We start from the raw sequence: 24248 nt of genomic DNA, 5'->3' as shown, positions 1-24248 counted from the left end.
TGGAAAATCAGTCCCTAGAACTAGAGGTTCTTTCAAGTCACCCAGAAGATTCTGGTACTCACTGGCACATACTCTGTACTGGGGAGGCTCCCAATTTTGAAGTCCCTGTCAGCCCTTGGGACCTGACCTGGGTAGCATAATTCTTTCTATTCTTTCACTTGAGTTGATAAACCAGCCAACTGCTGCCTCAGACTTCTGCCCCCCAGCACGTTCTTGGGTGTCCCCAAGGACTATCCATACCTGCTGGCTCTTCTGCCTCTGCAGTTGGCCTTAGAGGCTGCGCCAGACCATCCTTTCCCTGTGCCTATGTTGGTATTGGTGTTCCTGAGGTTCAGTCTCTGCCCTCCTTCCACACCTGCTTCCCTGGAAATTTATAAATCAGGGTACTTAAAATGGAGACACTTTATTAACAACAGTTCCGAGTCTCTGCCAGAAATGCAGCGAAGTCATCCTTCCCCAGGGGCTTGGAGAAACTGCTAAGGCATCAGGTATGCCCCCCTGAGCCAGTGTGCAAGGCCACCTCACATACATACCCTTACATCTACCCTGTGCAGCTCTGAGGCATTAACTTGGGGACTGGTTCTCATGGGCCTGAGAACTGCTTGCCCAGTCTTGTCAGTTGAAAGGATGGCTGAACCAAAAGGCCTGCAGCACGGGCCTTGCCTTTTGTCTTCTGTGTGCAGGATCTAAAGTGCTAGGATGTCAGCATTTCCTTCCCAGTCAGCTTGGAGCAGGTGTGAACACTGATGTCACTTTGCCATCCTCTCTCCCAAGCCCCGCTAGGAAGAGTTGAATTCCTCCCCAAGGCAGGTGTCAGGGGTCAAGGCAACTCTTAGCCCAAGAAGCCAGAGCTGGGTGTCTGTCTAGGCACATGCCTGTGTGTGCGTAGCTCTGTGCTGCCCTGACCCGGAGATTGTGGGACCTGTGTTCTAGCCCCTTCATTGATGATTTAGGGTGTAGCCTTGACCACTCTACTCTGCTTTCATTTCTCCTCTATGGGGAAGTTTGTCCAGTCAACCCACAAAGCTGTTGAGGATCCAATGAGGAAATAGATCATGTTTTACAAAGTCTAGTTGCCCTGCAGCATGGGTAGCATCCTGCAAAGCCCACACTTGAACTTCTGCTCTGCCTGAGGCCACCACCTTACCTGCTTTCACACGTCGTCCAGAGCTGGAAGCAGCAGGAACCCTTCTTGTTTCCCAGGCAGCTGTACTGCTCCAAGGCAAGAGGACTTCTCTTCTTACCTGTACCTGCTCAGCTGGAGGGAGGAGGGAAACATGTCAGGTCTTTCAGGGGTGATAGGGACTCCCGGCCATCTCCAGCCAAGATGGTCCCCAAGGTGAAATACTTAAGATCCAGCCACTTAAGTGGGTGGAGTGTTACCAGGGACAGGTTCTCTTGCTGGGGTGGGAGCTCTGCCCGGGGCTGCTGGGAGTCTCCGAGAGGTGGGCTCCACAGGGTGGCGTTGCTTCCAGGGCAGGTGAGGGCTGGGCAAGCAGTCAGCCGTGCTGGCCCCTTCCTTTCGGGGCTCTGCCGCCTTACCTCCATTCTGGTCAGTGTCTGGATGGGCAGTGGTGATCCCAGAACTTCCCAAACACAAATCTCTTGATGTCTGCCCATCCTGAGAAAGAGGCACCAGAGGTGACTCCCTGGCCAGTTTGTGGTGTTGCCTCTGTCCCCCTAGGGCAATATTTTGCTATCAGCTGCCCTGCCTGGCTTTCTCTCTAGGCATGCAGAGCCGGCCCTGCACCCCATGGGGAGCAGAGAAGTGGGTTCAGGCAGCAGGTCCAGAAGGTGGAGGAGTTGAACTCCTGCCTGCTAAACCACATGACCATGGCCTTCAGCACGCAGAACACTTGCCCTCAGAGGGGAACTGCACTCCTCTAGTCTCTGAGTAGGAGCAAACTTTCAAAGGAGCCCTCTGGCACCCTTTCCTCCACGGTGCCGTCAGCCCCACTCTGTACTTCCACAGCCCTATCTGACCTGAGAGTCCCTCTCACCTGCCCTGCCCCCATGCCCAGAGCTCCTCCTGCCTCTCCCCCTCCTTTCCCTTCTGCTCCAAACTCCCCTTGCCTCTGCAAGTCATCCAGGACAGCCTCACACTAAGGCAATAAAATACACAAGCCAGAAACAGTATAAATGTCCATCAACAGAGCAAGGGATAAACAGTTTGTGAAACATTCATCTACAAGATCTAACACAGCAATGAATGAATAAACTAGTTACACATACAAACACACAGATGAATCTCACATAATACTGAACAGAAAAAAGAACAATATTATGTGCTGTATGATTCTATTCTTTAAAAGTTCAAAACCAGGCAAAAGTAGTATTTCAGATGCCAAGGTATGGTAACTACGAAAGCCAGGGCCTTGGTCATCTCTAGGGGTTGGAGCGAGCAGGTTGGGGAGGGTAAGTGGGCTTCCAGAGTGCTGGAGATGCTTTAGGTACTGATCAGAGTAGTGGGTTTCATGAATGCTCATCTGATAACTCATCAGCCTCTACAGGTTTTTAAAAAAATTTTTTTAACATCTTTATTGGAGTATAAACTACAGATTTTTAATGTACTTTTCTACGTGTTATTTCAAAGTTCAGAAAACAAAAAACCCAGCCCCTCCACCTTGGGCTTCTCAGGGCGTCAGCCCCTTGGTGTGCATACCTCTCATGCAACTGACTGGCCTCAGTGGGGGATATCTAGTGGGGAGCTGTCAAGGCCTGAGGAGGAGGGTTGGCCCAACTACTCAGGTGGCCCTGGGTCAATGAATGGGGGCCACCTTCATTCCTTCTCCAGGGCAGGTGATCCTGCCCGTAGTGCTGTCCCTTCCTTAGCCCAGCCTCACTGCCTTCCCAGGGAAGTTTGTGTTGATCTGGAGCACTGGCTTCCTGGCTTGGTCGGCTGGCCTTGAATGGGCCTTACCTGACCAAGGTCTGCTTCTCATGAACGGGATCTGCTATGACGAGTTGCCCCAGTGCCCTAGGTTTAATTTATATTGGGTAGGATGCTCTTGGTTTCCATCGTTTGTTTATGGTCATCTGCCCACTTACCTAGAGTTGGTGGGGGGACATTACAGAGACCCCATGGCTGGGAACCTTTGATTATATACAGGGATACCAGTCAAATAACAAAATATGAATTCCTACTTCATGTCAGGCACCTCAGTAGGCAGAGAAAGCCAGAATCCTGTGCTCATGGAGAAGACTGTGGACAAAAGACAGGTAAGTGTGATGAACGCTGCAGAGCAGTCTGGGGATCTGTGGGAACTTGCAGCAAGTCGGCAGAGGGGTTCCTAGGGAAGTAATGTATAAACTAAGGCCTGAGGAATGAAGAGGGAAAGAGACAAGAAGCTAATTCATTGAGCATGTACTGTGTGCTAAGACACTTTCGTCATTTCATTTAGTCCAGACAACAACCCTTTGTATTATTATTCCCATTTTACAGATGAATAAACTGAGGCTCAGAAAGGTGAAGAGCCCTATCCAAGGTCACTCAGCTAACATGTGGCAGAATGAGGACTTGAACTCTAGTCTGCATGATTCAAAAGCTAGGCAGTGAGGAGGCTGCTGTCAGTCATGGCAAGAAGTGGTGGTGGCATCATTGGATACAGAGGTAGATGTGCAGGCCCAAGAAGGACCCTGAAGAGAGAACTAACAGGATTCAGTGAGCACTGTTGAGGCAAAGGAGGAGGAGGAACCAGACTCCAGGTTTCTGCCTGGATCACCTGGATGGACAGTGATCCATCCAGTTGGATCATTTACTAAAATGGAGAATGGGGAGGAGTAGGTTTAGGGGGAAAAATCATCTAAATTTGATATTCTACTTCAGTTTAAAAAAAAAAAAGATTGGTTGATTAAATGAAAATAAAACAGGGATAATTCCATTCTAGAAACTCCCTTTCTTCATGCCTCCTCAATCCCAGTGTTTTCTACACTCACTTGTTGCCCCTTCCTTCTAGTTTTCTAAAGCACCCCAATTCCTTTCTGATCCGTGGGCACTCTAATAACCAAACCCCAAGCAGATCAGAACTGGGAGGACCACCAAGAGAACGCTGTCCTTGGCCACACCATCTGCTCCCTCAGCAGTGGCCCTCTGGCCACCCCATGCTTTGTCCAGGTCTCCTGACACTCCCTCCTCTGCAGAGGCTCTCTGCCAGGGGAGGAGCTGCTCCTATGCTTGAGCTTCTCGGGGTAGAGTTTCCCCCCCACCGACCCCCGCATCCTCCTAGTACCTAGAAATTTGGTGTGTGCACAGCCTCTGCAGTCACACAGGGCCCCGTACTCAGAAGGACCTTGCCCTCGGTTTAATGCACTTCTATTGCAGTTTTGAAATTCCTACTATATTTAACAAGAGGCCTCATTTTCATTTTGGACTGGGCCTTGCAAATTCTGTAGCTGGTCCTGTCCATGTGTCTGCATTGTCATGGTGCAAAACACTGAGTGGTAGCCTTTCCCATCTGTGGGGATGAACCTCTTTTCCATCTAGGAAGACCCACTGTTTTAAATCAGAGGGAAATAAAGCAAAAAAGAGCTCACTTTGTTCTGTGAAATACAGTTTTATGTGCAGTTTTATGTTTCTTCATGGGTAATAACTTAGGAGGGAACCTTGGGAATAGAATACAGAAGTAACAGATTATGGGCCATTAACTGTGGTTAATTGTTTCTTTATAGCTTAGAGTGGAGGCACGTTTGGATTGCTTTGGCACTCACAGTTATAGGTAGGGAAGGCGGTCTACTTAAATATAACCTAAGGGGACTTCCCTGGTGGTCCAGTGGTTAAGAATCTGCCTTCCAATGCAGGGGACGTAGGTTCAATCCCTGGTCGGGGAACTAATATCCCACATGCTGCGGGGCAACTAAGCCCGTGTGCCGCGACTACTGAGCATGTGAGCCACAACTAGAGAGGCCCATGAGCCACAACAACAGAGCCTTGTGCCACAACTAGAGAGAAGCTTGCACGCCATAACTAAGACCCGACACAGCCAAAAATAAAATAAAAATAAATAAATAAATAAAACCTAGGGCCCCTCAGGAGGTGGAGGGAGAGGCAGCTGAATGATGACCCCAACCTTGCTTCTGAAGCCAAAACTGCCATCAAGGCCTCACCTCCAGTTTAAGTATTTCTCTCACAAGCCTCATTACTTTGCATCTATGGACCCCTTACCTGAGATCCTCTCAGCTCTGCAGGTGTGGAGGTGGTCTACGTGCTGTCTGGGCATCCTGCTGCAGCAGCCTTTGGGGTGTAACTCATACTTGTCCCCAGTTAGTTGCTGTCATCTGCCACTCAGGCTCCAAACAGCTGCAGAAGATCCTTGCTCACTTTAGTAAACACCTGTTTTAAAAAAAAAATTGAACTCAAAAAATGTTTGGACTCCTTGCTAAAGAAAGGTGCAGAAATGCTCCGCCGGCTATCGTCATAGGCTTTCCCGTCCTAATGAGCTAATGGATGAAGCACTCAGACCGCTGAATGAGAAGTCCTCCAGTGTCGTTCACCTACAGTAGTAACACCAAAGACTTCAAGCACAGCACACAGAAAATAAAATCCATCCCCAATTCCTTTTCTCAGAGACATAGCCAATATCAATCCAAACTGTTGAAGGCTTTTTGGAATGTACTAGGTCATCCCATTTACACTGTTGAGCTGATCATATAATTCAGCTGTCCTGCCCTGGAAGCTTGGCTGACCTCCTTTGATTCACAAAATACAACTCAGATTCCTTGGTCTGACTGACATCAGCTGGCCTACCAGGCATACTCAGCTATTCTTGACCCCATGGACTTTCTCCCCTTAACTCTTCTCACCTGTTTCCTCTCCCTCAACTTTCACATTTCTGTTATTGAGTGCCTGTCCTTGCTAGGTCTGGGGGACACAAAAGGAGGAAAACAGGCACAGTCCCTAGCCTGGGCTTTCAGTCTAGTGAATCCATGAATTATGCAAACCTTCATAGCTAACGGTGAGGAGGACTGTGAAGGAAAGTGGTGGGGCTCTGAGCGCCCCATCAGGGGTTTGGTCTAGTTTGGGCATCAGGAAAGGTTTCCTTGAGCAGTGTGATTTCTGTGGAAAGAGAGGTGGTAACTAGGCACCAACCAGGGTGCAGGGAGGCTGTGAGGAGGGCACACTCAAGGCCAGGTCAGCAGGGCAATGGTCTCGGAAGCAAGGCCCTTTAGAGGGAAGCATTGAAAGGCCAGTGGGGCTGGTGTGCAGGGGGTACAGGGGGATGTGAGCTCGGGTCAGATAAGCTGAGCCTGAGGTTGAAGAGTAAGGTCTTTGTCCTCAGAGCCGCGGGAAGCCTCTGAAGGATTTTCAGTAGGGGGAACACCAGAGCTGTGTTTTGAAGAGCCTTCTGGAGGAGGTACAGGGCCATCATGCTCTGGGTGAGAAGGGAGCAGCAGTGCAATAAAGAAAAGTGTCTGGGCTGCAGAGAGGGGAGAAGCACACAGGAAGGACAACAGTGTCACCTGCTGAGGGTATGTGTGTCCCGGGGAAGTCGGGGGGTTAGTTCTGAAGAAGGCTCTCCAAATGTCGTGCTCAGAGGGAAGTGTGGCCTGGGGTTGGACGTGTGAGAGTCGAGGCAGAGCGATGGAACGGAAGAAGTGGATGGGAAGGAGCTCCGCCCGAGAGAGAACAGGCGGCCAAGGACTGAGCTAAAAGGCCAGGGAGAAGAAATGAGCTGCCAAAGGGGGCAGGAAGGAAAAGAAAAAGGAAAACGAAGGCAACATGGTGCCAAACAATAGGGAAGAAAGTATTTCAGGAAGCACCAGCCCTGAAGGATAAATAAAAGACAGCCCCACTGAGAGAAGGGGAAAAGAAGGGTAGAGAGAAGAAGAAGCTCACAGTCCAGAAGGCAGAGCCCTGAGTTCTGGCAGCTGGAGCTCGGATGCAGGCGGAACTGGAAGGGGGAGAGCAGGCGTGAAGGCAGGTGGATCAAGAGGGGCCTCAGTAAGGAATTCGGACACAATCCTGAGGGTCAGCGGAGAGTTTGGTTTTGCCTGCCTTTTTAATTAGAAACAAAACGCATGCTCCTTGTAAATAAAACAAGACGACCACCCGCCACCAAAACGAACTCTAGCAACAAAGAAATGTATATGTTAACAAGTGAAAGTTCCTCTGCCAAATCCCCCCTCCTCAGCTAGCACATTGGTGTTATCATTCCAGACCTCTTCCTGCCACTCACAAACTTCATTAGTTTTGTGAAAACAGGATTATGCTACCTATAATTTCGGCAACTTCCCTTACTGAATTAGCAGTAATCTTGAATTTCCTTCTGGGTGATTACACGCAGATGTGCCCACCGGTTTGAATGGCTGTATGGTCCTCCACAGCCCAGATATACTTGTATCCTAGGATGCTGATTTATTTTCTTGAACCTAAAATGGCTACTGAGATGCCTAAGGAGAGGAGTATTTCCTAAGGGACTAAGTCCCAGTCTGGTTCTGCCATTAAGTACCTAGCTCTGGGGAGGGCACGGCCCCTACTGGGCCTCAGTTTCCTCATCCACTGTGTGCCAGGCACTATTATCTCATAAAACACGAGTGTTAATATTTCTCATCGATGAAGGGCTTTACGTAATGTAATGATCAGATTTGTGCTTCATAAAGATCACTCGGGCTGCAGTATGAAAAATTATTTGCTCTTTCTTTTCATCCATATTTGTAAAAAAAAAAAAACCTTACCAATCTTTCAAGGTCTAGTTCAGATTTTCCCTCTTCCAGAAGTTCCCTCTCCATCATGCCCTACCTCCTCTTAACTGGAATTCTCCTCTACCTGGTTCTCCCCCTAAAACATAAAACCCCTTGAAATTGAGAATCATATTTTTCATCCTCACATGCTCCACAGGAATAGGTCTATATGAGGACTTAATAAATCTCTGCAGAATTGTCCATGCACTAAAAAAATCATTTTGGTGGGACAAAAGAAGGAATAAATGAGCCACTCAATACTTGTTTGGGACTCAAGCCTTCGTTTGATAAAGAGTTTATCCACAAGCCTCAAGATGTGTATGATTAAGCACTGCAGGAGGTATTTTCCTGGCTCTGAAAGGTTCTGACCTGCCCTGCCTGGAGTGCTGATGTTAAATAAGACTGTCTGGGAAAGAGGTACTAAGGCCAGCCTGGTTTATGGTCACAGGGCTTTAATAATATCCTGCAACTCTGAAGCCTGAGAGCTTCTTTTTCACCTTGTACAATACATTGAGAGCTTTGCCTTCACTGGACTATTGCTATATAGGAATGAGTGACAGTGACTTGCTTTTTCTTTTCTTTTGAAAGTTTTGCCCATTAAATACATTTTTCTTAGATCCATGCAGTTTAGAATTATGGAAATAAAAAGCTTATATTGAACACCTATTCTGTGCTTGAAGATCAGTTCTTCTGTTTCATAATTTAAAATAACTCAGTATAAAAACAGAAATAAACAAACAGGACCTAATCAAATTTACAAGCTTTTGCACACCAAAGGAAAACCATAAACAAAACGAAAAGACAACCCAATAAATGGAAGAAAATATTTGCAAATGAAGCAACCAACAAGGGATTAATCTCCAAAATACACAAACAGCTCATGCAGCTCAATATCAAAAAAACAAACAACCCAATCAAAAAATGGGCAGAAGATCTAAATAGAGATTTCTCCAAAGAAGATGGCCAAGAGGCACATGAAAAGATGCTCAACATCACTAATTATTAGAGAAATGCAAATCAAAATTATAATGAGGTACCACCTCACACTAGTCAGAATGGCCATGATTTAAAAGTCTACAAATAAGAAATGCTGGAGAGGGTGTAGAGAAAAGGGAACTCTCTTACACTGTTGGTGGGAATGTAAACTGGTACAGCCACTATAGAGAACAGTATGACGGTTCCTTAAAAAATTGAAAAGAGTTGCCATATGATCTAGCAGTCCCACTCCTGGGCGTATATCTGAAGAAAAACGTAATTCGAAAAGATACATGCACTCCAATGTTCATTGCAGCAGTATGTACAATAGCCAATACATGGAAGCAACCTAAATGTCCATCAACAGAGGAATGGATAAAGAAGATGTACATATATACAATGGAATATTACTCAGCCATAAGAAAGAGTGAAATGCCATTTGCAGCAACATGGATGAACCTAGAGATTATCATACTAAGTGAAGTCAGACAGAGAAAGACAAATATCCTATGATATCACTTATGCGTGGGATCTAAAAAAATGATACAAATGAACTTATTTACAAAACAGAAACTTATTCACAGACTTCAAAAACAAACTTATGGTTACCAAAGGGGAAAGGTGGGGAGAGGAATAAATTAGGAGTTTGGGATTAACATATACACACTATTATATGTAAAATAATCAACAAGAACCTATTGTATAGCACAGGGAACTCTACTCAATAATGTGTAATAACCTGTATGGGAAAAGAATCTGAAAAAGAATGGATATATGCATAGCTGAATCACTTTGTACACCTGAAACTAACACAATATTGTAAATCAGCTATACTCTAATATAAAATAAAAAGTAAATTTAAAAAATAACTTATAGATAAAAAGTCATTTACACAAAATATCTTATCATCTAAGGAAAGGCTGGAAATTTTCTGTGACTTCTAGAGAGTCTATAACCAAGAACAATAAGCCCAAGTAATCCAGAGATTTCTGGATTTAATTTAAAAAAGAATTTCACTGGGTGTAAGTTAAAAATTATTCTGAAAACAGGTACCTGTCTCCGGGAGTGTGGTGGGGTCAGGTATTCACTGAGAAGGACCACAAGAAAAACTCTGGAGTGATAGTCATATTTTACAATTCTATATGGGAAACACATGTGAACATATTTGTCAGAACTAACCAAATGCTGTACTTACAATTTGTCCACTTCACTGTACATGAATTTTTTTAAATGAAAGCAGCCTTTGTCTTCTAGAGAGCTCATTCTTCTGACAGGACTTATTTTTTTTAAGATAATTTTTTTTAGAGCAGTTTTTTCTTTTGTTTTTAATTAATTTATTTATTTTTGGCTGCATTGGGTCTTCGTTGCTGTATGCTGGCTTTTTCTAGTTGCAGTGAGTGGGGGCGACTCTTCCTTGCAGTGCACGGGCTTCTCATTGTGGTGGCTTCTCTTGTTGTGGAGCACAGGCTCTAGGTGCGCGGGCTTCAGTAGTTGTGGTGCGTCGGCTCAGTAGTTGTGGTGTGTGGTCTCCAGGGCGCGTGGGCTCAGTAGTTGTGGCTCGTCGGCTCTAGAGCACAGGCTCAATAGTTGTGGCTTACAGGTTTAGCTGCTCTGCAGCCTGTGGGATCTTCCTGGACCAGGTATCGAACCCATGTTCCCTGCATTGGCAGGTGGATTCTTACCCACTGTGCCACCAGGGAAGTCCCTAGAGCAGTTTTAGGTTCACAGCAAAATTGAGAAGAACTGACAGAGATTTCCCATATATTCCCTACCCCCACATATGCTCAGCCTGCCCCATTATCAACATCACTCACTAGAGTAGTACATTTGTTATAACTGATGAACCTACATTGACATATCATAATTGCCCAAAGTCTGTGGTTTACATTAGGGTTTACTTTTGGTTTTGTATATTCTATGGGTTTGGGCAAATATATAATAACATACCAGGATTGTAGTATCATACAGAACAGTTTCACCATGCTAAAAATCCTCCGTGCTTTGCCTATTCATCCTTCCCTCCCCTCTAACCTCTGGCAACCACTAATCTTTTTACTATCTCCATAGCTTTGCGTTTTCCAGAATGTCATACTGTTGGAATCATACCGTATGTAGCCTTTTCAGACTGGCTTCTTTCACTTAGTAATATGCATTTAAGTTTCCTTCATTTTTTTTTTCATGGCTTGAAATGCATTTCTTTTTAGTGCTGAAAAATAATCCATTGTCTGCAGGTACCACAGTTCATTTATCCATTCATCTCCTGAAGGGCATCTTGGTTGCTTCCAAGTTTTGGCAATTATGAATAAAGCTGCTATAAACATACTTGTGCAGGTTTTTATGTGGACATAGTTTTCAGTGCCTTTGGGTAAACCATATACAAAGTTTACCTGAAAAAAAAAACAACCCTCTACACAAACATTAAATTCTAGTTAAACGTATGCATGCTGAAGCATTGAGGAGTGTAGTGTATTTATGTCTGCAACTTACTTTGAAATGCATAAAAAATCATTTATGGATGGATAGAGGGATGGATAGACATATATGATAAAGCAATATAGTAAAATGTAAATTGTAAAATCTAGATGATGAGTATATTGGTTTTTACCATAAAATTCTTTCAACTCTCTTGTATGTTTGAAATTTTTCATTAAAAAATGTTGGAAAAAATTGTTCTGAAGCGTATGTCTTACGCTCATATTAGATGCATCTCAGAAAGCCAGCCAGTACCTACAGTCATCTGGCTGTACCCAGCAGCTCTAAACTATAACTAAAGACACACTAAGAAGGCAAAAGAGTGCCATGTCAAGGTCCTTAAGGCAGTCCTGCCTCTGGAAAGGACAGTGATGTGAACTGGTGTGAGACAGCTGAGGTTACTAAGTCACTAACCAAGGTGCTTCCTATACAGTCATAGGGGTGACCTGTGAGTTGAGAGATGAAACGAAAACTAATTCTTGCAGCAACTTATGATGATAATTATGCTAAGAGGGTGGATAATGATCAAAGTCAGCCCCTGTCATGCTCATGTGTCCTATTGTTAACATCTACCTGCTTGCTGGAATATAGCCTCCACTACAGAGAGGACAAGGGCCAAGAGGAAGAGAAGTCTTCATCTCCAAACTTATTGGCCCTGGAAAATGTAGGGGAGGCAGGGGTAGAACTGTGGAAAATGAAAGAGATACTAAGGAATCTGTGTAATAAAATAGCTAACATGAACCCCATTCTAAACTTGAATATTACATTTCTCTTCTAGCAACATGCTAAAAAGGCAGCAAAGGAGGGTGGGTCAGAGCAGCAGTTCCCAAAGTATAATATGGGGTACTCTAGGGTCTCTGAGACTTCCAGAGAATCATGAGGTTAAAACTATTTTTATAAGTTTCATTTGTCTTTTCATTTGCCTTCTCCTGTAAGTGTACAGTAGAGTTTCCAAAGGCTGCAAAACATGATATTTTAACACATTAAATGCAGAAGCAGGTTTGAGAATCCAGCTGTCTTTTTTCCAGCTGTCTTATTTTAGTCAGACGTTAAAGAAATTTGCAAAAATGTAAAACAATGCCACTCCTCTAATTTTTTGTTTTAGAAAATAGTTATTTTTCATAAAGACATTATGTATGTTAATGTGTGGTAAGTTTTTTTTTATTTAAAAATGAGTTAATACCTTAAAATTTCACAATTTCAATTTCTAATATAAAATTTGATAGATATAACTCACATAAACAAAGGCTCTTTGGAGGTCCTTTTTATTTAAAGTTTTACTGATGTATAATTTACATACAGTACACAAATCTTAAACATTCAGCTCAATTCATTTTTACATATGTATACACCATGTAACCTCCACCACATTCAAGTTATAGGCCATTTCCATCATCATGGAAGGACTCACCAATCCACCAGAGGTCACCATTATTCTGATTTCTGTCATCATAGATTAGTTTTGCTTGTTCTTAACTTCATATGAATGGAATCTTAATATGTATACTTTTGTGCCTGGCTTTTTTCTCTCAGCATAGCGTTCTTGAGATTCATACATGTCATTCTGTGTATTAATAGTCTGTTCATTTTTATTATTGCCAGTAATATTCCATTGTACAACTATATCACATATTGTTTTCTTTTCCTGTTGACAGACATTTGGATTTTGTCCAGTTTTTGACTATTATGAATAAAGCTGCTATGAACATTCTTGTACAAGTCTTTGGTGGCCATATGAATTAATTTTTCTTGAGCATATGCCTGGATGTGGAATTGTTGGGTTCCACAGTAGGTCTATGTTTGGCTTTATTAGAAGCTGCCAAATCATAATGGATGAGAATTTCAGTTACTCCACATCCTCAGCAACACTTGATAATGAAAGTTTAAAATTTTTTTATCCATTCTGCTAATTGTGTTATTATGGTTTTAATTTGCATTTCTTTGATATTATTCTGAGTTCCTTTTAATACATTAATTGGTCATTTGAATATCCTCTTTCATGAAATGCTTGTTCAAATCTTTTGTTCGTTTTAAAAAGATAAATACTATATCACTTATATGTGGAATCCAAAAAATGATACAAATGAACTTCTTTACAAAACAGAAATAGACTCGCAGACATAGAAAACAAACTTATGGTTACCAAAGGGGATAGCAAGGGGTGGGGAGAGATAAATTAGGAGTTTGGGATTAACAGATACACATTACTATATATAAAATAGATAAACAACAAGGACCTACTGTACAGCATAGCGAAGATTAATCAATATCTTAAAATAACCTATAATGGGAAAGAATCTAAAAAAGGATATATGTGTGTATATGTATATATGTATGTACATACATACACACACACACAGATAACTGAATCACTTTGCTGTATACCTGAAATACAACAATGTAAATTAACTATACTTAAATTTTAAAAAAACCTTAAAAAAAACCTCTACCTCAAACCCTAAAGAAAAAAAAAGATGAATAGGAAAAAAAATTATCTTTAGCTTATTGATTTGTAGAAGTTCTTTGTATATTCTATATATGAATTCTTTATCATTCTATAGCTAGCCTATTTACTTTTTTTTTTTTTTTTGCGCGGTATGCGGGCCTCTCTCACTGTTGTGGCCTCTCCCGTTGCGAAGGAGCACAGGCTCCGGATGCGCAGGCTCAGCAGCCATGGCTCACGGGCCTAGCCGCTCTGCGGCATGTGGGATCTTCCCGGACCGGGGCATGAACCCGTGTCCCCTGCATCAGCAGGCAGACTCTCAACCACTGCGCCACCAGGGAAGCCCCTATTTACTTTCTTAATGATGCGTTTTGATGATCAGATGTTCTAATTTAAGTCAAATTTATCAATCTCTCTTATTTGGTTTAGTGTATTTTGTGATCTGATTAAAAACTTTATTTACCACAATACCAGGAAAATATTCTCCTATGCTTTTATTTGGAAGTTTGATTGTTTTATCTTTTGATTTTAGGTCTATGATATACTTAACAAATTTTTGTGTTTGAGTTAAAGGTCAGGCTTTACTTTTCTCCATACACACAATTAGTTGTTCCAAAATCATTCCCCCATGTAATTACAGTGGCACCTTTGATGTAAATCAAGAAAACATACATCTGTGGGTCTATTTACGGATTCTTTGTTCTGTTCCAGTGGTATATTTATCTATCCTTGCTCCAAAAGTACTCTGTGTTAATTACGGTAGTTTTGTAGTAAATGTTGAAATATGCTGGTTAAGTCTTCCAACTTTGAGAACCAGTCATTTTTTTATTAAAAATTGTTTTCTTTATCAAGATTTCTTAGATATTCTAGGGCCTTTGTATGTCCGTATACATTTTGGCTCAGTCATTTTTTCAGAATATAAGGGGGTCCTGAGACCAAAAACTCTGAGAGCTGCTAACTGAAAGTATGGGCTCAAATGCTGGAAGCCCAGGATCAAATCTCAGTTTTTGCCATCTATTAGTTGTGGGAACTTGGCAAAGAATTTAATCTTTCCATGTCTCTGTTTCCTCATCTGTAAGTTGGGACAACAATAGTATCTATAACATAGGGTTGTGTCCATCAAATGTTAAACATTATGCGAATGTTTTGTGTTTGTTAAAATAAATGGGGCAGGTACACTGAATTTTTTTTTAAAAAAAGAGTATGAAATCGAAGAAAAAACCTAAAGAATCAGAAGGAAATATGTAACCTTTTGACAATCTCAGTGTACTTAGAATCCAGTCGTATCAGCTTCATATAAAAATAAAAATATACAAAACAACTGTACAAAATCTATGGGATGCAGCAAAAGCAGTTCTTGGAGGTAAGTTCATAGTGATACAGGCCTTCCTCAAAAAAACCAAGAAAAATCTCAAATAAACAACCTAACCTACCACCTAAAAGAATTAGAAAAAGAAGAACAAACAAAACCTAAAGTCAGCAGAAGAAAGGAAATAGTAAAGATCAGAGAGAAATAAATAAAAGAGATTAAAAAGCAACAGAAAAATCAATAAAACCAAGAGCTGGTTCTTCAAAAGGGTAAACAAAATTGACAAACCTCTGGGTAGGCTCACCAAGAAGAAAAGAGAGGACCCAAATAAAATAAGAAATGAAAGAGGAGAAATAATAAAGAATACTATAGACATAAAAAAAAATAAGAGAATACTATGAACAATTATATGCCAACAAATTGGACAACCTAGAAGAAATGGACAAGTTTCTAGAAACATACAGCCCACCAAAACTGAATCAAGAAACAGAAAATTTGAATAGACTGATCACTAGAAGTGAAATAGAATCTGTAATTTAAAAAAACAAAAACAAAAAAACAAACTCCCTACAAACAAAAGTCCAGGACCAGATGGCTTCACTGGGGAATTCTTCCAAACATATGAATAAGAACTTATACTGATCCTTCTCAAACTCTTCCAAAAGACTGAAGAGGAGGGAATACTCCCAAAGTCATTCTATGAAGCCACTATCACCCTGATACCAAAACCAGACAAACACCAAAAAAGAAAATTACAGGCCAATATCAGCAAATCTGTATCTGTATTGATGACTATATTAATCTATTATCTATGAATATATTGATCTATAGCTATATACTGATATCTATATTTGATAAATATAGATGCAAAAATTCTCAACAAAATATTAGTAAACGGAATCTGACAACACATGAAAAAGGATCATACACCACAATCAAGTTGGATTCATCCCAGGGTCACAAGGATGGTAAAACATACACAAATCAATCTATGTGATACACCACATCAACAAAAGAGAAAACAAAAACCACATGGTGATCTCAACAGATACAGGAAAAGCATTTGATAAAATTTAACATCCATTATGATAAAAACTCTTACCAAAGTGGGTATAGAGGGAACATAACATGATGAAAGCTATTTATGACAAACCCATAGCCAACATAAAACTCAATGGTAAAAAGCTGAAAGAAAGCCTTCCCACTAAAATTTGGAACAAGACAAGGATGCCCACTCACCACTTCTTTTCAACATGGTATTGGAAGTCCTAGCCACAGCAACCAGACAAGAAAAAGAAATAAAAGGTATCCAAATTGGAAGAGAAGAGGTAAAATTGTCCTTATATGCAGATGACATGATAGTATATATAGGAAACCATACAGACTCCACACAAAAACTACTAAAACTGATTAAAAAAAATTCAGCAAGGTAGCAGAATACAAGATTAACATACAGAAACCTGTTGCATTTCTTTACACTAACAATGCAATATCAGAAAGTAAAAAAAAAAAAAAAAAAAAATCACGTTTAAAATCACATCAAAAAAACCCCAAAAAACAAAAAACTTAGGAATAAACCTGATCAAGGAAGTGAAAGACTTATATGCCAAGAACGATAAAACACTGATAATGGAAACTGAAGAGGATTCAAATAAATGGAAAGATGTCCCATGCTCTGGGATTGGAAGAATTAATACTGTTAAAATGGCCATACCACCAAAAACAACCTACAGATTTAACATGATCCCTATCAAATTACCCATGACATTCTTCACAGAATGTGAAAATCCTAAAATTTATATGGAACCATAAAAGACCCAGAATTGCCAAAGCAGTCCTGAGGAAACAGAACAAAGCGAAGGCATAACCCTCCCAGACTTCAGACAATACTACAAAGCTACAGTAATCAAAACTGCATGGTACTGGCACAAAAACAGACACACGGATCAATGGAACAGAATAGAGAGCCTGGAAATAAACGCACACACCTATGGTCAATTGATCTTCGACAAATGAGGCAAGAATACACAATGGAGAAAAGACAATCTCTTCAGCAAGTGGTGTTGGGCTAGCTGGACAGCCACATGTAAATCAATGAAGTTAGAACACACCCTGACACCATACACAAAAATAAACTCAAAATGTCTTAAAGACTTAAATATAAGACAAGACACCATAAAACTTCGAGAAGAGAAAAAACGAAAAACACTCTCTGACGTAAATCATATAAATGTTTTCTTAGGTCAGTCTCCCAAGGCAATAGAAATACAAGCAAAACTAAACAAATGGGACCTAATCAAATTTATAAGCTTTTGCACAGCAAAGGAAACCATAAACAAAATGAAAAGACAACCTATGAATTGGGAGAAAATATTTGCAAATTATGTGACCAATAAGGGCTTAATTTCCAAAATATACAAACAGCTCATGCAGCTCAATAACAAAAAAACAAACAACCCAATCAAAAAAATGGGCAGAAGACCTAAATAAACATTTCTCCAAAGAAGACATACAGATGGCCAACAGGCACAGGAAAAAATGCTCATCATCACTAATTATTAGAGAAATGCACATCAAAACTACAATGAGGTACCACCTCACACTGGTCATGGCCATCATTAAAAAGTCTACAAAAAAGAAATGCTGGAGAGGGTGTAAAGAAAAGGGAACTCTCTTACCCCGTTGGTGGGAATGTAAACTGGTGCAGCCACTATGGAGAACAGTATGGAGGTTCCTTAAAAAACTAAAAATAGAGTTGCCATATGATCCATCAATTCCACTCTTGGGCATATACCCAGACAAAACTAATTCGAAAAGATACCCGTATGTTCATAGCAGCACTATTTACAATAGCCAAGACATGGAAACAACCTAAATGTCCAAAGACAGATGAATGGAAAAAGAAGATGTGGTATATATGTATAATGGAATACTACTCAGCCATAAAAAAGAATGAAATAAAGCCATCTGCAGCAACATGGATGGACCTAGAGATTATCATACTAAGTGAAGTAAGTCAGACAAAGACAAATACCATATGATATCACTTATATGTGGAATCTAAAATACAACACAAATGAACATATCTATGAAACAGAAACAGACTCACAGACATAGAGAACAGACTACTTGTGGTTGTTGAGCGGGGGATGAGGGAGAGAAGTATTGGGAGTTTGGGATTAGCAGATGCAAACTATTATATAGAGGATGGATAAACAACAAGGGCCTACTGTATAGCACAGGGAACTATATTCAATATCCTGTAATAAAGCATAATGAAAAAGAATATATGTGTATAACTGAGTTACTTTGCTGTACAGCAGAAATTAACACAACACTGTAAATCAACTGTACTTCAATAAAAGTTTTTTAAAAAGTAATAAATAACAGAAGGCAATGTGGGAAATTCACATATACGTGGAAATCACACAACACACTCCAAAATAACCAATAGGTCAAAGAAGAAATCACAAGGAAAATTAGGAAATACTTTGAGATAAATGAAAACAAGAACACAATGTATCAAAAGTTATAATGCAGCTAAAGCTTAGAGGGAAATTTATAGCTATAAATGCTATATTAAAAAAGAGAGACCTCAAATTAATTACCCAACTGCAAACCTTAAGAAACTAAAAAAAAAAAAGATGTGCAAACTAAACCTATAGGAAACAGAAGGAAGGAAACAATACACACTCAAGCAGAAATAAATGAAGTAGAGAACAGAAAAACAATAGAAAAATCAATGAAATAAAAAGTAGATTCTTTGAAAAGATCAACAAACTTGACAAATCATTAGCTTGAAAGGCCAAGAAAAAAAGAAAAGACTCAAATTACTAAAATCTGGAATGAAAGAGGGATGTTATAATCACTCTTACATCAATAAAAAGGATTATAAGGGAATTTTATGAACAAATGTATGCCAACAAATTAGATAACCTAGATGAAATGGAAATGTTTCTATAAAGACACAAACTACTGAAATGGACTCAAGAAGAAAAAGAAAGTCTGAATAGGTCTATAACAAGCAAAAGGATTGAATCAGTAATCAAAACTTCCCACAAAGAAAAGCCCAGAACCAGATAGCTTCACTGTTGAATTCTACCAAACACATAAACAAGAATTCACAAACTTTTTTTTAAACATTTATTTATTTATTTTTGGCTGCACAGGGTCTTAGCTGCAGCATGTGGATCTTCATTGCAGCATGCAGGATCTTTAGTTGCGACACGCGAACTCTTAGTTGCAGCAATGTGGGATCTAGTTCCCTGACCAGGGATCAAACCCAGGCCCTCTGTATTGGCAGCATGGAGTCTTAGCCACTGGACCCCCAGGGAAGTCCCTTACAAACTCTTCTTAAAAAAAATAATAAAAGGAAAGAGAATACTGCCCAACTCATTCTATGAGGCCAGTATCACCCTGATACCAAAACCAAATTTAAAAATACCACAAGGGGGACTTCCCTGGTGGTCCAGTGGGTAAGACTCCACACTCCCAAAGCAGGGGTCCCGGGTTCGATCCCTGGTTGGGGAACTAGATCCCGCATGCACGCCACAACTAAGAGTCCGTGTGCCGCAACTAAGACCCTGAGCAGCATGCATAAATAAATATTTAAAAAATAAAAAAATCACAAGGAAAGAAAACTACAGATCAACATTCCTCATGAATTTAGATGTAAAAATCCTTAAAACATACTAGCAAACTGAATCCAGCAATAGATACAAAGGATTATGCACTGTGACCAAATGGAATTTATCCTGAGGTTGCAAGTTTGGTTCAATATATGAAAATCAATTTAATACATATTAAAAGAATAAAGGACAAAACCACATGATTGTCTTAATATATGTATAAAAAAGCATGAATACAATATGTGTATAAAATCAAACACCTTTTCATGCTAAAAACATTCAACTAATTAGGAATAGAAGGAAATTCCATCAACCTGATAAAGGGCATCTATGAAAAAACCCCAGTGAACATCATACCTGATGGTGAAAGAGTGAATGCTTTCCCCTAAGATCAGGAACAAGACAAAGATATCCACTCCTCCCAGTTCTAGTCAACATAGTACTGGAGATTCTAGCCAGGCAATCAGGCAAGAAAGAAAGAAAAGATACCCAGATTAAAAAGGAAGAAGTAAAACCAGCTCTATTTGCAATGACATGTAGAAAATCCACACACACACACACACAAGAACTATGAGAATTAATAAGCTAGTTCAGCAACGCTAAAGGATACAAGATCAATACATAAAAACTAATTATCTTTCTATACACTAGCAATGAACAATCTGAAAATGAAATTAAGAAAACATTTCCATTTACATTAGCATTGTGATGGATTGAACTGTGTCCCCCAAAAGCTATATATTGAAGCCCTAATGCCCAATGTGACTTTATTTGGAAATAGGGCCTTTAAGGAAGTAATTAAGGTTAAACGAGGTCATAAGAATGAGGCTCTAATCTGACAGGACTAGTGTACTTATAAGAAGAAGAGACACAGAGATCTCAGTCTCTCCACATATGCACAGAGGAAAATGCATGTGAAGACACAGGGAGAAGGTGGCTATCTGCAAGCCAAAAAGAGGTCTCACCAGTAAGCATCCCTGCAGGCACCCTGACCTTGGGATTTCAGTCTCCAGAACTGTGAAAAAATTTATGTTGTTTAAGTCAAGTAGTCCATGGTTTTTCTGTTATGGCGGCCCAAGCAAACTAACAGAAGCATGAAAAAGAATAAAAAACTTAGGAATAAATTTAACCAAAGAAGTGCGAGACTTGTACAACAAAAACTACTCATGTCATTGAAAGAAATTAAAGATCTAAATGAATGGAATGATACCCGTGTTCATGAATCAAAATTTTTAATGTTATTAAAATGGCAATACTCCCCAATCTACAGATTCAGTGCAATCCCTATCAAAACCCCAGTTGCCTTTTTTGCAGGAATTGACAAGCTGATCCTAAAATTAATTTAAGGGATCCAGAATAGCCAAAACAATCTTGAAAAAGAACAAAATTGGAAGATTCACACTTCTCTGATCTCAGAACTTAATAGAAGGTTACAGTAATCAAGACAGTGCGGTAGTGACAAAAGGACAGACATATATATAAATAGAAAAGAAATATGAGTATGTAAATAAACCCTCACAATTGATGGTCAATTTTTTTTTTTTTTTTTTTTTTTTGCGGTACGCAGGCCTCTCACTGTTGTGGCGTCTCCCATTGCGGAGCACAGGCTCCGGACGCGCAGGCTCAGCGGCCATGGCTCACGGGCCCCGCCGCTCCGCAGCATGTGGGATCTTCCTGGACTGGGGCACGAACCCGTGTCCCCTGCATCGGCAGGCGGACTCTCAACCACTGCACCACCAGGGTAGCCCCGTCAATTGATTTTTTTTTTTTTTTTTTGCGGTACGCGGGCCTCTCACTGCTGTGGCCTCTCCCGTTGCGGAGCACAGGCTCCGGACGCGCAGGCTCAGCGGCCATGGCTCATGGGCCCCGCTGCTCCGCAGCATGTGGGATCTTCCCGGACCGGGGCACGAACCCATGTCCCCTGCATCGGCAGGCGGACTCTCAACCACTGCGCCACCTGGGAAGCCCCCCGTCAATTGATTTTTAACAAAGGTAACAAGACAATTCAACGGGAGAAAGAATAGTCTTTTCAACAAATTTGTGCTTGGATAAGTGAATAGTCACATGCAAAAGAATGAAGTTGGATCCCTACCTCACGTAATATATGAAAATTAACTCGAAATGGACTGAAGATCTAAATGTAAGTATAAAATTCTTAGTAAAAAACCACAGGCATAAATCGTTGTGACCTTGGATTGGCAATGATTTCTTAGATAGGAGGGCAAAAGCACAAGCAACAAGAGAAGAAATAAATTAGATTTCATCAAAATTAAAACCTTTTGTGATTTGAAGGACACCATCAAGAAAGTGAAGACAACCCACAGAATGGGATAAAATATTTAAAAATATATCTTTTAAAGGACTTGTATCCAGAATATGTAAAGGCTTACAAGCACAATTTTAAAAAACCAATTTTTAAATGGACATAGGATTAGAATAGACATTTCCCCAAAGACATACAAATGGCCAAATAGCACATGAAAAGATGCTCACCATCATTAGTCAATAGGGAAATGCAAATCAAAACCACAATGAGATATCATTTCACATCCACTAGGATAGCTTGAAACAAACAAAAAAGGGTTGGGGAGATGGAAAGGACAAGGCAAGGATGTGGAGAAATCAGAACACTCACACACTGTTGCTGGGAATATAAAATGGTGCAGGTGGTATGGAAACAGTTTGGCAGGTTCTCAAAAAGTTAAACATACAGTTACCATATGATCCAGTAATTCCACTCTTAGGTATATGCCCAAGAGAAATGAAAACATATATCCACACAAAAACTTGTATACACAAGTGTTCATATCAGGATTTTTTTTTTTTTTTTTTTTTTTTGCGGTACGTGGGCCTCTCACCGCTGTGGCCTCCCCCGTTGCAGAGCACAGGCTCTGGATGTGCAGACCCAGCGGCCACGGCTCACGGGCCCAGCCACTCTGCAGCATGTGGGATCCTCCTGGACCGGGGCACGAACCTGCATCCCCTGCATCAGCAGGTGGACTCCCAACCACTGCGCCACCAGGGAAGCCCCATCAGTATTATTTTTAATAGCAAAAAGGTAGTGACCCAAATGTCCATTGACTGATGAATGGATAAACAAAATGTGGTATACCCACACAGTGGAATATTATTTGGCCATAAAAAGGAATGAAGTACTGATACATGGTACCACATGGATGAATATCATACTTTTGTTTTACTAAATGAAAGATGCCAGACACAAAAGGCTATATATTGTATGATTCCATTTATGTGAAATATCCAGAACAGTCATCTACAGAGGCAGTAGATTAATGGTTGACAGGGGATAGCGGAGGGAGAAATGGGGAGTGACTGCTAATAAGCATGTGGTTTCTTTTTGGGGTGATGAAAATGTTCTGGAATTAGTACTGATGGTTGCACAACTTTATGAATATACTAAAAACCACCGATTTGTATGCTTTAAAGTGGTGAATTTTATGTATATGTAAATAAAAAGTATATTTAGAAAAAAGGATGGTGGGAGTTCAGGCCAAGATGGTAGAGTAGGAAGATCCTGAGCTTACCTCCTCTCATGGGCACACCAAAATTACAACTATTTACAGAGCAACGATTGTTAAGGAAGACCAGAATCTAGCAGAAAAGATCTTCAACTAAAGATATAATGAAGGAACCACAACGAGACCAGTAGGAGGGGTGGAGCGGTACAGTCAAGCCCCACACCTCTGAGTGGGGGACCCACAAACTGGAGGATAATTACAATTGCAGAGGTTCTCACCAAGGAGCAATGAGTCTGAGCCCTACACTGGGCTCCCCAGTCCTGGGGTCCTGCACCAGGAAGAAGAGTCCCCAGAACAATTGGCTTTGAAGACCAGCAGGGCTTACTTTTGGGAGACCCAGAGGACTGTGGGAAACAGAGACTCCACTCTTAAAGGGCGCACACAAAATCTCACATGCTCCAGGACCCAGGGCAGAGGCAGTGATTTAAGAGGAGCCTGGGTCAGACCCACCTGCTGATCTTGGAGAGTCTCCTGGACAGGCAGGAGGCAAACGGAGCTCACCCTGGGGACACAAGACACTGGTGGTAGCCAATTCTGGGAACTCATTCTACCATGTGGACACTGGTGCTGGCAAGTGCCATTTTGGAATCCTTCCTCTAGCCTATTAGCACTGGAACCAGTCCTTCCCACCAGCCTGTTGGCACCAGCACCCTCAGGCCAAGCAACTAGCCAGGCAGGGACACAGTTCCACTCACCAGCAGGCAGGCTGCCTTAAGACCTCCTGAGCCCAAAACTGCCCCAGGATAAGGCCCTGTCCACCAGAGGGCCCAGAACCCAGCCCCCGACACCAGTGCACAGGTACTAACCATGGGACCCCCAGAGTCCTGCAGTCAGAGACCCCAGGACCCAGCTCCACCCACTAGTGGGCAGGCACCAGCCCCAGGACCCTCTGGGCCCCGGCCCCACCCACCAGCAGGCCAACATACCAACTCCAGGGCCCCCAGGATCCTGCAGCCAGAGACCCTGGTACCCAGCTCTGCCCACCAGCAGGTAGGCACCAGCCCCAGTATCCTCAGCCCTGACCACCAGAGGACTGGCACTAGCCTGGGAGCAGCCTCACACATCAGTGGGCAGGCACCAGCCCCAGGACCCCCCTGGGCCCCTGCCATACCACGAGTGGATGGACACCAGCCTCAGGACCGCCACAGCCCTGCAGCCTGCCATGGCAGGACCCAGCCCACCTTTCAGCAGGCCAGCACCAGCCC

General features: G+C 41.6%; 1 protein-coding gene and 1 long non-coding RNA gene across 7 annotated transcripts in view; one reads left to right on the top strand and one right to left on the bottom strand.

Annotated features, from left to right (window-relative positions):
* The window catches only part of LOC117198104 (uncharacterized), a 47654-nt gene that overhangs the window by 9459 nt on the left and 13947 nt on the right, over positions 1–24248 (bottom strand). The window contains exons 2-4 of one of the 3 annotated variants that reach the window (XR_004479039.2): positions 5162–5329; positions 1148–3202; positions 241–363 (exon numbers count right to left, since the gene is read on the bottom strand). This is a non-coding gene — a long non-coding RNA (uncharacterized LOC117198104). Of the gene's footprint in view, positions 1–240; positions 364–1147; positions 5330–24248 lie in introns of all 3 variants that reach the window. The other 2 variants (XR_007471609.1, XR_007471610.1) reach the window with 2 other exon arrangements.
* Positions 1–24248, top strand: part of MTMR3 (myotubularin related protein 3) — a 176370-nt gene that overhangs the window by 142471 nt on the left and 9651 nt on the right. Inside the window, exons 18-19 of one of the 4 annotated variants that reach the window (XR_007471608.1) lie at positions 3155–3219; positions 3443–3481. Coding sequence is in view for 2 of the 4 variants with exons in the window: in XM_033412763.2 (XP_033268654.2) it covers positions 3443–3556 (114 nt within the window). In the remaining 2 variants the exon portion in view is untranslated. Of the gene's footprint in view, positions 1–3154; positions 3238–3442; positions 16399–24248 lie in introns of those variants that run through there. The other 3 variants (XR_007471607.1, XM_033412763.2, XM_033412766.2) reach the window with 3 other exon arrangements.

The sequence above is a fragment of the Orcinus orca genome, chromosome 15 (genome assembly GCF_937001465.1).
Source record: "Orcinus orca chromosome 15, mOrcOrc1.1, whole genome shotgun sequence".
Taxonomy (NCBI): Eukaryota; Metazoa; Chordata; class Mammalia; order Artiodactyla; family Delphinidae; genus Orcinus; species Orcinus orca.
The sequence above is the reverse complement of the archived record's forward strand: the minus strand, read 5'-3'. Positions and strand labels throughout refer to the sequence as shown.